Source organism: Lytechinus pictus, chromosome 11 (assembly GCF_037042905.1).
Source record: "Lytechinus pictus isolate F3 Inbred chromosome 11, Lp3.0, whole genome shotgun sequence".
Classification (NCBI taxonomy): domain Eukaryota; kingdom Metazoa; phylum Echinodermata; class Echinoidea; order Temnopleuroida; family Toxopneustidae; genus Lytechinus; species Lytechinus pictus.
In genome coordinates this window covers 32,892,402-32,905,835 of record NC_087255.1, presented here as the reverse complement: position 1 = coordinate 32,905,835, position 13,434 = coordinate 32,892,402, and the positions used below count along the sequence as shown (strand labels likewise).

General features: G+C 36.4%; 1 protein-coding gene across 6 annotated transcripts; it reads left to right on the top strand.

Annotated features, from left to right (window-relative positions):
- Positions 1–854: 854 nt before the first annotated feature.
- Positions 855–13,208, top strand: LOC129271206 (glutaryl-CoA dehydrogenase, mitochondrial-like). 6 transcript variants are annotated; one of them, XR_010295054.1, is made up of 10 exons: positions 855–1,046; positions 4,146–4,325; positions 5,697–5,930; positions 6,495–6,624; positions 7,375–7,597; positions 8,081–8,184; positions 9,055–9,180; positions 9,605–9,765; positions 10,328–11,679; positions 12,648–13,208. XR_010295054.1 is itself a non-coding variant. In XM_054908582.2 (9 exons), the coding sequence occupies exons 1-9, from the start codon at positions 944–946 to the stop codon at positions 10,402–10,404; spliced, it is 1,338 nt and encodes a 445-aa protein (XP_054764557.2). In that variant the 5' UTR covers positions 855–943; the 3' UTR covers positions 10,405–13,208. The 6 variants fall into 6 exon arrangements, 1 of the variants encoding a protein (XP_054764557.2); XR_010295053.1 differs by having other exon boundaries at positions 12,641–13,208; XR_010295052.1 differs by having other exon boundaries at positions 10,328–12,431.
- Positions 13,209–13,434: the final 226 nt, after the last annotated feature.

Sequence of the window (13,434 nt, the reverse complement as noted above, 5' to 3'; positions counted from 1 at the left end):
ACCACCTTTCTTGAACTTAATTACTGCAAAATGAGAAAACCATAAACGTACATTAGGCCTATATCCTGGAATTTTCACATTTGAGAAGTTCCGGTTCGGTTATATACCAAAGAGAAATCCTACAGTTATTTTGTCGATATCCCAATTTTTAATTTTTTTGCAAATTATTAAATAATAAATTTGATCGCATTTCTTTTGAAACAAGTCAGAAACAAGTTAACTTTTCATCCGATCTAGTAATGTATAATTTCATGTATTGACTGTACAGGTATAGTTTGTTATCTAACATCTAGATATTCACTTATATTTTACTAGTAGGTAGAGTGGTAGACCCTATATCAGTAGGAGGGCAACCAAAAAATTATGGCTAACCCATGGCCATGAGTTCTGGACAGAAAAACGGGTTCTTTGCGGCAGGTGCAAAGAAGAAAGATTGACGAGTAGGGAATAAAATGGGGATTTAGCTTAGAAAGACAAGTGAAAACAGGTTCCCCATTCTTTTCCTCAGCAGAGTAACTTTCACCTCAGTATTGGTATGCATTGCTTGCTTGCGATGAGCATTCCCAAATAAAAAGGTTTTCTTTGAGAGTGGTGGGCTGGAAGAAGGTGTGTTACATCACGACTTCCCCCATTGGTTGAATTCAGAACCGTCTTTAAAAAAGAAAAGTCGCTTGTTGTATTTATTTTTTAGTGAATGTACAAACGAAATTATAGTGAAGTAAAATTCCCTTTAAAATATTTTCATGCTGTTTTTATTCAATTTATTTTATTTTATTAAAAATCATTCAACTCATTATTCATAATGATCGATGTAACATAATAATTATGAAACTACAGGTTCTTGAAATGCAGCTATAGATGATGTGACGTCACGTCATCGGTTAGTGGATTGCGTAAAGACGGAAAAGTGACTGCGACAGGACCGTATTCACGACTTGAAATAATGGCCCTCCGGAGAATTTTAACCCCAGATTTACTGAGGAAAGTTACTCAGCCAGTTGTTTTCTCACCATGTAGATCCTTAGGAACGGTACCTGCAACACAACGTATCCTTTATACTTATAGCTTACTGATTTATATGATGCAATGCCAATGATATTTTTCAAAGCACTGTCCCACACATTCTCATTATTGTTGTCATTGAACCAACTCAAGAGAAGTTAGAATAGTTCTAACGTTAGCTACGCACACTCACACATGTTGCGAGGTTAGTATACTATAGGATGGGGGGTTGGGTGTCCGGACAGTTTATCTTTTTGAAGCCTTCTTTTTTGTCTTTGGATTACACTATAAATATGAATTCAATACTTGTAATCATCTTCTATTTTATTCTTTATAATATTTCCTAACATTTTGTACTAAAAATTGATGAAACTTCACTTGTAATTTTTTTCCAAATGACTTTCTAAAATTGATCGTCCGAACAAACAACCTGTCCGGTCACACAACAACTGGGTATACTATTAACCTCGCACTATGAACGTGTACTATACTAACCTCGCACTACGAATGTGTACTATACTAACCTCGCACTACGAACGTGTTTATGCAGTGGATTTTTGAGTTGGTTAATAATAAATAATATCGCTTCACAACGCCTTTTTAATGGGAATACAATAATGTTACTTGTTGGCTGAAGCTCATTCCGCTACTCACCAGTGCTTTTTCTGGTGACGGGCGTTCCATTTTCCATTTTTTATATAAAAACTAAAAAAGCACATAAAGAGAGCAAAATCCCTTACCTCGGCCGGAAAAGTGGCTTCGCATGTCTCTTCCACAGAAAAGGAAGGTCGTTGGTGGCGCTAATATAATTGTTAATTCTCAACCTTAATTCAGCTCGTCAGTATTTTATAACTAGATTCTACATGTAGTCTAGATTCATTGTATGTGCAATTCCCATGATTGTTTGATAAAATATAGACACCAATAAATGCAATAACTTAAACTTGCTGACGATAATACTTTTTGAAAACATTCAAAGCGATGACAAATTAAACAAAAAAATAGAAAATTCTGCGTTCCTTGAACAGAGCCAGCAGTGCTACAGTTCGTTTGTCAACAAACGTTCCACCAAAGTCTTAACAATATAAAGATAGGACACTGCCGGATGCCGACTTCGCGTAACGCTTTGCATCGATTTACGTGTAAAATAGTTTTTGTGCCTAGTCTTTTCTTTGTAGTGTCTTTGATATGAAGATAAATTTCTCCCTCTTTAGCTCATTAGACGAAAAACTTTGGAAATAGAAGACTGCTCCATATTTTGTCATGAGAAGAGAAATAGCGCTTTTATTTAGATAATGCTATTTGAGGGATATTCATGATATTAGGGGGAATTGACTTCACATCGTTCGGTAAATCATGCAAGGGCCATGGAAGTGTTGCAATTTTGCATGCGCCATGCCTTCCATTTTCCTGTACATGACGGCATGTAATGCACCCATGGCATGGGTGAGCTACGACGGCGTGGGCCGTGCATGCGTGGCGTAGCTAGTCGAGAGGAATTTGTGATGATTTTAGAAATTTGATGTTGTCTTGTCATCACGCAGTCAAGACATACTTTTATATAGGCCCCTGTCAAAACACAAACAAACATGGATTTCCAAATAAAATCCAGAATTTAGAAATGGTAATTTTCAAGAAAAAAAAAAACCTGGGGTTCTAAGTCTAACTTCACATTATTTTTTTTCTAATTTTTCACTGCCCCTGTCCCTGATGCCATAGATCTAAGTATGAAGTTTTTTTCTAAATAACCAGTCCTTACCAGACTGATGTCTTGATTGTGTCTTCAAAATGTTCCCACGCTTCCTACCCAATGCAATTGACATTTGACACTTTGCAATGGGGGCCGGACAGCCTGACCCTTGACAGCCCAACCTGCTGCCCTGGACAACCTGACTCGGTCGAGTTGTCCAGGGTTGGCTCTGGTTCTTCGGACAACTCGACCACTTGAATTCTTCTTCAAAACTATGAAATTAGTTTTCCAACTTTCTATGTTTCTACTATATTCTTGACAAAAATTTTGACATTTCTGTGCCATGCCCCCCTCCCAAAAAAAATTCACGACTAAAAAAAAAAGAGGAATGAAAAGGAAAGAACAATGGTGAGATATATTTTTTCCGAAAAATATGGCAAAATCTATCACAAACATGGATTTTTGTAATAAAAATGTCAACAACTTCTTATTATTTTTATGCGATACGCCATATTGAGCCCCCTCAAAGTTTTTGGCTCATTACACCACTGAAGCAAAGGTAGAAACTCATTTTCATGACATTTTGAAGAAGAATTCAAGTGGTCAAATTCCCGGGGTCGATTTGTCCGAACCGGAGCAAACCCTGGACAAATCGACCCGGTGGAGTTGTCCATGGCTGTCCCGGATTCTTTATAATGACGTAATCTGTATGGAAAATCGATGGGATGCCTGGATGCGGTGTAACTCGTCCCCAAGGAAAACTTGCCCAAAAGTCAAAGTTGTCTCGGCATGTTCTTGAATGTGTATGTGACACTCGGCCGCAGGGAAACTTTGCCTTTCGGCTGAGTGTCACATTCAAGTATGCCACAGAGAGGGAAATCCCTCCTGCAATAGGAATAACCATGTAGTGATCGCCAGCAATGCATTGTAGAGAGAGCCAACGCGCACAATCCACATGTATACAAATTTTGTGCACATCCACAATAGCACCATTTGTGCTCATTGCCAACCCTAATCTAGGATGATTGACTTCATTTTGGAGAGTAAAAATCATTTGCTATTGTTATATTACACTAAGATTCCTGGCACTTTTTTTAAAACAATCATACAGAGCTCAGAGTAATGGATAACCAAATGTAAACAAGGTATGGAAATCCATTTTTCCTGCCAGCTGATGATGTTGCCATCAAAATTATAAAAAGTGCAATTTGAACACTCCAAATTTTCTGTCATAATGATTATCAAAATCTTATTTTTTATGTGAATTTCTCGACCTACAGAGTTTTTAGGAACAGCAAGGAAATATTTGCCAATATACGCCACCATTATGGCCGTTTTCATGGAAAGCATTTACGCATAAAATAGGCCAGTTGCTCTGCAAGAAAACCATACAGTTTCTTTAAAGTTGACTTGCAATGTCATTTCCTTAACTGTATTCATTTGTAAATGCTAGCTTCTGAAAAGTCAGATACAGGTGAAAAGAAAGCGACAAGAAAGGTTGAATTTAGTTGGAAAGATGCCTTTAACCTCGAGAGCCAACTGACAGAGGAAGAGATCTTGGTCCGGGATCAGTTCAAAGCATATTGCCAAGAGAAGCTCATGCCAAGAATCCTAATGGCTAATAGAAATGGAGGTAACTATTATACAGACAATAACATGCACAACAGCACAAGGTACCTTTGAAATGGTTCCAACACATGTGAGGCATATCTGAGGGCATTCAGACTGTTAGAAATGTAACAAATGTGGGTAATAATTGTAATGCCCAAGCGAAATGAGATCTTTCAATTTCAATTCAATTTCAATTCAATTTTCAATTCAATTCATTTATTTTCCATTAAAAACTCAATCAAAACAAATACATACAAAATTCATAAATAAAAATCGGAAGGACCCCAAGAAAAGCATAGCTTGCGAGGATGGGGCCCTGTACAATAATGTTTCATGAGATAATGATGTGGGTCCTTGTTATTTCATGAACCATTGTCATCTCCAAATTATTACCAGTCATTGGCAAATTTATCTGTTAGCTAGAATAAATGACTGGTCATCATGTGATAGATTTCAGGCAAATATTAGGATCCATATCACTTTTATAAATATGTATATCTAAGACACAAAATTAATTTATCTCCTGAATTGATAGTTTGACCCTTCAACTTTTATGGTATCGTAGGTAAATTGCCAATTCATCTACTGCCAAGTCGTCCAATCACCACATGGTCTACCGTCATTTAGTCCAATGCTATTCTGTCCATCAATTTTTCGTCTAACAACCATTTGGTCCAATCATCACTTTGTCTAATCACTATTTTTGACCATTTCGTCTCATAACCAGTTCTAATATCTGTTTTATTTTCATTCATGTTGCTCAATTAACACTTAGTCTAATTAGAGCAAATGCTATATGGACTAAATGGCTATTGGACCAACTAGTTGTTAGACAAAATGGTAAGTGGACGAAATGGCAATTAGACCATGTGAAAATTGGACTAACTGATGGTAGACCAAATGATAATAGATGAGTTGGCAATTGGACGAATTGGCATTAGACCAAATGAAAATAATCCGTATCATGATAGCTTTGTGGTCAGGATGAAAAGTTAATGACCAAATGGCTTATCAATATTTTCATTTGGAAACTGCCTTCCTAAAATCTATGGTGGTTTTCTCTGTAACCCTAAACTATATTTTTTATTCTTGAAGTATTATGATTATAAAGAAATATTTTCAAATTAGATTATTATTATTACTTCAATTCTGTTTCTTAATAAAGGGTTGTGATTTATTCAGTTAATTTCAATTCTGAGCTTTGTATCTCTTCTGTGTTCCTTGAAGAACACATTGATCTAAGAGCAATCCCAAAGTACAGTAATGATCATTGTGAGATCATTTGGTTGAATTTGGTTCTCATTGGAAAGATATCCCCCTTGAAATTGTCTGATAGTGAAATATATTATGCTGCATTCTGCATCTTTTTTCCTTTTCCCGTGAACCCATGCAGAGTTTGACCGGAATATCTTCTATGAGCTTGGTGCCCTTGGAGTGCTAGGACCAACCATCAAAGGCTACGGGTGTGCTGGGGTATCCTCTGTCGCTTATGGTTTACTCGCCAGGGAGATAGAGTATGTAGACAGCAGCTATAGATCAGCATTCAGCGTTCAGTCTTCGCTCGTTATGCATCCTATCAATGCATATGGGACAGAGGCACAGAAAGAGAAATATCTACCCAGGCTAGGTGAGGAGTGAGGGATAGATTGATGGGGAGGATGAGGAGGGAATGGAGAAGAGAAGGAAGGCAAGAGAGAGAAAAAGAGAAGAACACATTGAGAATGTAGATTTCAGAGAAAGAGAGACAGAGATAGAGCTGGAGAGACAGACACAGATACACAGAGAGCAAGATAAAGAAAGATATTATTAGAAAGGAGGGCAGCTTAGAGAGAAATATTTTAAGTTTAACAAGTTTATAGATCAATTAATAAGAAAAAAGTAGTGAATACCAACTGGAGGAGAGAGAGAGAGAGGGAGAAAATGTAGAGTCATTGTGTATGGCATGCAGAAACAAATGTCAATGATACCAGTTCTGATCCTAAATGGTAGTTAACATTTAAAAGTCACTCTACTCCATAATCAAGTGTTTGATCAATCGCTGCTTCATAAAAAAACTACTGTTAATCAGTACTGAGTTGACACTGAAAGTGGATTAGAATTAGTCTTATTCAGAAGATTATTTCCCAACCTCCATTAATGAGCAATTCTCCCATGAATAGTATCTATTGTTTACTTATTAATCTCTGTTTAGCTTCTGGTGAGCTGATAGGAGCCTTTGGCCTGACAGAACCCAATCACGGCAGCGACCCTGCTGGTATGGAGACTAAAGCTGTCTATAATCCTTCATCAAAGACATTCACCCTCAACGGGTCCAAGTCATGGTATGTCAGTATTGAGAGCATTTCTTTTTCTTTAAATCTGGATATTTGTTTAGAGGAATGTTAATGAATATCCACCCTTTAGAAAAAAAACCAGCATTTGATGATTGAATCAACTCTAGGCAATACATCTAAATGGCCAAAACTTAAGCTGATTTAAATGGACATATAAATAAATGTATTAAATTAATAGATTAAGCTCAAGCTGCTGAAGGAAAAAAAACATTATGGCTGGGATTCAAACCCATGACCTTCTGATTGAGAGTGGAAAGTCAGAATACACTACCCTAAGCACTTATCTACATTTGTGACTCTTCACCCAGGTGTAGTAAATGAGTACCTGGTAAGAAGGAATTAATTGAATGATCAGGGTAATAGTATGCAGCGCTTTGAAAAATATATTATGTGCTGTGTAAATGTTGCATGTTATCATTTATTATAAAATGGGTTCAGGGATATATCCAAAGTGAGTGCGAAAGCAAGTCGCATATTATTTGAAAAAGTTTGAGGGATTCAAACTACATTTCCACTAAAAATATATACTTCTGACCTGTCTTATAAAACAAATAATGCACATTTCAAAATTTGTGATATTATAACGATGCAGGCTACTTTGGCATTCATAATATGCAAAAGCACTCGAGTGCCTCGTGCTTGTCGCATATTGTAAATACCCTCGAGTGCACTCCATAACACACCTGTAAATGTGCATTTTTTGTATATTATTATTTGTTTGCCCTGTTTATTTTACAGGATCACCAACTCGCCCATCGCCGATGTCTTTGTGGTGTGGGGGAAGAATCAGGAAGAAGGAGGCAAGATCAGAGGCTTTATCCTGGAGAAGGGAATGAAAGGTCTCTCTGCTCCGTACATAGATGGCAAGTTCTCACTGCGAGCATCAGCCACAGGACAGATCGTTATGGAGGATGTAGAGATCCCGGAGGAGAATATGCTGCCCAATGTGAAGGGTCTTGGGGTGAGAAGCATTGAACTTTGACCTTTGGAATTCAACCCCTTGGTACTCAAAAAAAGTTGCAAAATTTTCCGTATTGAGGAGAATTCATTGTTGTACATTAACTGTTCACTGATAGTGATTGAAAGTGGTAAAGAAATGATAATTACGAAAGGAATTAAGGAATACATTGGAACGGCATCTTATAATAGGAGCTCTCAGTTTATAGGAATAAGACATCATTGAAAGAGAAAGTGGACTTCTATGATATTAACCTTGTCTATTGTAGTAGTGTATCAGTACACCATGAATTCTTTTGTGGGTAAATGTTTGGTCCTGAATAAGACCATCCAAAAATAATTTCAGGACCAAACATTTGCCAACAAAAGAATATGTGGTGCAACTCCAAACATCAATACTACCTCATTCACAATGGAAACCTTCAGAAGTTACATCTTAGAGCCTTCTCAAGTTCATGTACTGATCCATGTTTGTTCATATTTACAGGGGCCGTTTGGTTGTCTGAACAACGCAAGGTACGGAATCGCATGGGGCACATTAGGGGCTGCCGAATTCTGCTTGGAAACAGCAAGGCAGTATACATTAGATAGGTAAGTCTTACACTTGTTTAGACTAAACATAATTAATAGTTTGATATGTCTCGATTGTTTTTATAATGAGATTTGAGTAATCGGTTGCTCAAAGGGTATGGCACTTGTGAAAATCATTTAGGGGGAATCCTACCAGTATGCTTTTAATCATTCTGCAACACGTATACATGATCATAATGTTTTCTAAATTTGCACCAAACAAATGTTCCTGGCCTTAGATTTCAATAATTTTTTGGCAAGGCCGAGCCACTTTCCAATTTACAGCATAAATTCGAAAAATTAAACAGAGAGCACACTAAATATCCATGGCAGGGGACAGAGGCATTGAGGCGTATCGACAGGGCATCCAAGTTTAAATTAGCCAATGTGAAAGTACTGAGCGAGAAATTTCTGGTACATGTAGTTTACATTCCCCATATATATACATCATTGTGGCAAAGTGAGGGGAAGTGATAGTTTCTTTGTGAAAGTGGACCATACTTGAACTTAGAGAAGGTTTACGGTTCACCATGTGTAATATGAAGAAGAGAAGGAAAGGGAAAAACGGGCAGAAAGATTGAAATGGAAAGACGAGATAGAATGAACAGAGAAAATTAGAAGTATTCTTTTCTTGAAAGTGAGTGAAGTCCTGAAAAGGACTGTAAACCAGATGAGATGAGCTGAATATGGCTTGAGTAGCGATGGTTTGAGTAGTAGCAGGTTGAAGTGAAGAGAGGTTACTCGACGTTTCGGGCAGGTTGACTGTCCGTCTTCAGGAGTCTACTTGAACAATTATATATCAACTTTGAAGCAGCAAAAAAATAACCACATAGACCTCCACTGATATTCTAATCCTAAGCCATCGACTGTTATGTGACATTGTCTTCCCAGGGTACAGTTCGGTTCACCTTTGGCTAGGAATCAGCTGATGCAGAAGAAGATGGCTGACATGTTAACAGAGATCTCCCTTGGTTTGCAATCGTGTATTCAAGTTGGAAGGCTGAAGGATGAGGGAAAGTGAGTATTAAGAGATTTTCTACTTGCCAAATTCTTTTCATCTGATGAAAAATTATCATCAACTTGGAAAAATAAGTATTCTGTCTTATTTTCTAAACTCACTCATGAACCCCCTATTATAAAAACAGAAAGCTTTATGAATATTCCAAACTATCTTCAAAATAATTAATGTATGAATTCTTAACATAGCGATAAAAGTAGGCCTACATAATGTTGTATTTATTTTTGTTTGACTTCTTGATTACGAGTTTATGTTACCTATTCCATAACAATGATCTATCAGTGATGTTAATGCTGTATAAACACTTCCAAAAACAAATGGGTGTGGAGGTCAAAGACCTAACACTACCAAAATCATATGGTGCACTTGTTTCTTGGCCTATCTGTTAATTCCTTTGACCTGTGAACTCATATCTTTTATCAGAGCCACACCCGAGATGATCTCCCTAATAAAGAGGAACTCTTGCGGTAAGGCCCTGGACATTGCCCGGGTATCAAGGGATATGCTCGGTGGTAATGGTATCTGTGATGAGTACCATGTCATTAGACACGTCATGAATCTAGAGGCTGTTAACACGTATGAAGGTAAGAATCAAACTCACAATAGAAAATAATTTCATGAGAAAGAAAATAAAGATCAATTGTCACCATATCTTCATAATACATTGATGTCTGCATCCTATTAAGAAAATAATTTAATACCTGGTTGGAGAGTGTTAAATGTCATACGAAGGACAATAGTGCTGGCTAAATTGTAACCTTGAACCCTTGGATTAGTTGAGTCAAGTGACTGAACCACAACATTTCCTGAAAAGTAATCTAAGCTGAAAGCAAGTGTACTGAAGTTTGCCAACACAGATTAGCACATGTGGGACTGTGTGTTATTATTGCTTAGAAATTGTCCTGATACCATGCTCATATTTCTCGGCAAAACACATTTTCTACTAGACTCATATAGATTACTTTTTATTTTTAAATACAAGCACAATTTTTATTGCCGAGTCTGCAATATTCTGATCCAGATTCAGTCTGCACTGTTCTGATAGGCAGTCGGTCAAACCTATTTGAGGGTGAAGTATTGAAAGGGGTTTTAGATTATGTTAAAGAATTGTTCATAATCAGAATGATGATTTTTATTTTTGTGTAGGTACACATGACATCCATGCCCTAATCCTTGGCCGAGCTATCACAGGACTCCAATCATTCACTGCAACCAGCAAATAGGCATGACCCTTACCCTAGTGGAGCTTTTCATAAAACAAGTAATCAGTCATTTTCACTGACAACTGTTATAAGCTACCAAGAATCCTTGCTCCTGATTGGTTCAGAATAGATTAGCCAGTGAATATCACTTACTATTTGCTTCATGAGACACCAGATGATGGACTACTATTCAAAAAATCGATATCTCAATGGCTACATGTCATGAAGCTATTGTGAAGATGGGCAGGATATGACCTTTGACCTTGTCTTGCATCCCATTTATCCACGGAATATATTCGATTTTAGCAGTTGTTCCTTTGTTTTTCTGTATGCTGTAATTTGGACACACATCAGCTTTACCCTCTGCATTTTTCAAGATATTAACTGTATCTTGGCTTTACATCATCATTATATCCAACAGGATGAGCTAATCCTGCAATATCATAATGGAGGTCCAGAATATAAAAGGGTATTTTTATCAGTTCAATAGAAAATGTTTAAAAGTTATTTGATGTCTTGTTTGTGAATCAAAAGAAACCATTACATACCTTAAGCATTCACATTTATCAATATATCATTGTGGGTGTAAAGAGTATTTTCTACCAATATGTTTTGGTACTGACCTAAGTCACCTGATATCATTATGTTGATATCAATCTATTTCTTGCATGTGAACTTATAGAAATTGTTACCAGATCTATGGCCATATCGGAAATGCAGTTCTGCCATTTCCTTAAATGATGGGTATCATAACAAACTTTTGCTGCCAATACTATTTTTATTTTGGTTATTTATTCATCCTCGGCGGGAAAGAGTAAGCTGAATTAGAAAATTAAGAATAATGTATTGAAAGTAAATGTGAAAATTCATGTAAATGTTTGTACATGAACATTATGAATTTGAAAATTCAATGCACAATGCATGTGTACTTGTTGATGTATTTTTTGGTTGTGTCTGAAATATCCTTTATACTTTTTTCTACCTTTTTTTGTTTAAAGGTAATCTGGTTGATGCATTTGAATTGCACGTCCAGGCATTGAAATTGTATTTTCCTTGACTTTTTGTCTATTTTCTCTTTCTGTACCATTTTAAAGTCTCTGAATAAGGCTACAAGTCATGGAATTGTATATTTTCAAAGTCTCACCTCACTTTTTAACTACAAAAAGAGAGAAAATATAAAACCTACAACTTTGTCATTAGAAGTAACCACAACAATGGGTTGGTCAAATTGTTGCAATTAGTCTATAGCTTGAATACTTATGATGTATAGTCTGACGGAATAAACCTGATTATGATGCTGGAAAAAGAAATGTCATAGGAAAAAACACATGTATTTAACATCCATGAGTGTATTGATATCAAACTACTTCATACTGCAATAGTTCTTCTGTAACAAGCTTGAAAGTCTTATAATACTGTACATAAAATACAGCATGTAACTGCAGGATGAAGTATGTGTTGAGAGTAGTAAATCATGGAACACATATACAGGTAATTGTAAAGTTATGTTCAAATTGCCTCAAGTGCTGATAAAAAGAAAATGTCTCTCTATGCATAATAGAACCTGTACTGCTTTGAGAACTATTAGATTTGAAAGTATGGTAAGGAGGTTTAAACTTGTGATAAATCAAATCATGCCAACATGAAAGGTATTTATTATCGTACAAGTCTTGTCTTGGGAAGAATATACTTGATGAAAATTCAGGGGAGCATTTCACGATAAGAAGTCAGTAAACATCGTTATAAGCTACTGAAATTGCTGCATCTGATTGTCTCAGAGCAAGTTTGTCAGTCGTTTGTCAGTCAAGATCACTGGAAAGATGATTCTTTAAACTTTCCCCTGAATTTATCATTGGCACCTACATGTATGAATAACATAATATATGTATGTTCTATCTTTGCAGTTAATACAAGCACTACCAGTTTTGTTGCACAAAATGTTTGATTTATGGTTCTATCCCGCTCTCCCCTCCCTCCCCCGAATATGGTCACATGTATTATGCCATTATTATTATTGTAATATGTGACAATCGTAAGAGGGGTCTGCTGTATAACACACTACAAAAACGCCAGTGTTCATTTAACACCAGCCTGGTATCTATATCGGTAAACACCAGGGAAGTGTTGAAACAACACCAGTTTAGAATAAAACCAATATTGTTTCAACACTATTGATATTGCTTTAGTACCTATCTGGTGTTAGCCTAATGCCAAACCAGTGTTTTTTTCAACACTTCCCTGGTGTTTACTGATATAGATACCAGGCTGGTGTTAAATGAACACCAGTGTTTTTGCAGTGCTCTTTCATTTGAATGCTACTCCTAGAAATCGACTTAAGTCCTTACACTGAAATCCCTGATTCATGCTTCGCTAAATGCTTATGTAATATGGTGGAAGAATGACACCCATAAAAAATAAAATGACTTCATAATAATCATGTGGGTGACAAAAGTGAAAATCAACATGTATGTGGAAATAACACCCTTTTTCCCCCACACTCCCTAGTCTGATTTTATGACCATACATGACAATACTCAGTTAACAGTATTTTTCTGAGAGATGTCATGAAGCTTTTTGTGAACTTAGCTTTATTAACGATAAGCAGATTACAAAAAAGGGAATTCATTTCTTGTAAGTTGCATTCAAATATTAGTCTTATACTGCAGACCCGTGATGAGTTTGGTTGGCTTTAGAAGCCTTGTATAGATTTGATGTGCATGATGGACATCAAAACCAATTATGTCATCAATTTCAAAGTGTATATTTTTATTTGAACATGTATAAAATGGTGAGAGTGAATAAAGATATTGAAAGAACCATCAAAAGTAGTTTCTGATTTGATTTGATCCTGGGGGCATGTTGAAGTGTGGATAGAATGAGCACCAAAGAGTGAAATAGTCAATTTTCTTGTCTTTTTTTTTTTGCATTTCAGCATTTTCATGACCGTATATCCGTAGAGCATGATGTAAAACCTCAATACACCAAATTTCACTTGAATTGGTTCATGGTCATTCTATAAATCAATACCTGAAATATCCATTGCAATCAGTG

Coding starts and splice junctions, on each gene's coding strand:
- LOC129271206 (XM_054908582.2), top strand. CDS start 944: ATGGCCCTCCGGAGAATTTTAACCCCAGATTTACTGAGGAAAGTTACT. Junction 8,185..9,054: donor AGGCAGTATACATTAGATAG/GTAAGTCTTACA, acceptor TTGTCTTCCCAG/GGTACAGTTCGGTTCACCTT. Junction 9,181..9,604: donor AGGCTGAAGGATGAGGGAAA/GTGAGTATTAAG, acceptor ATCTTTTATCAG/AGCCACACCCGAGATGATCT.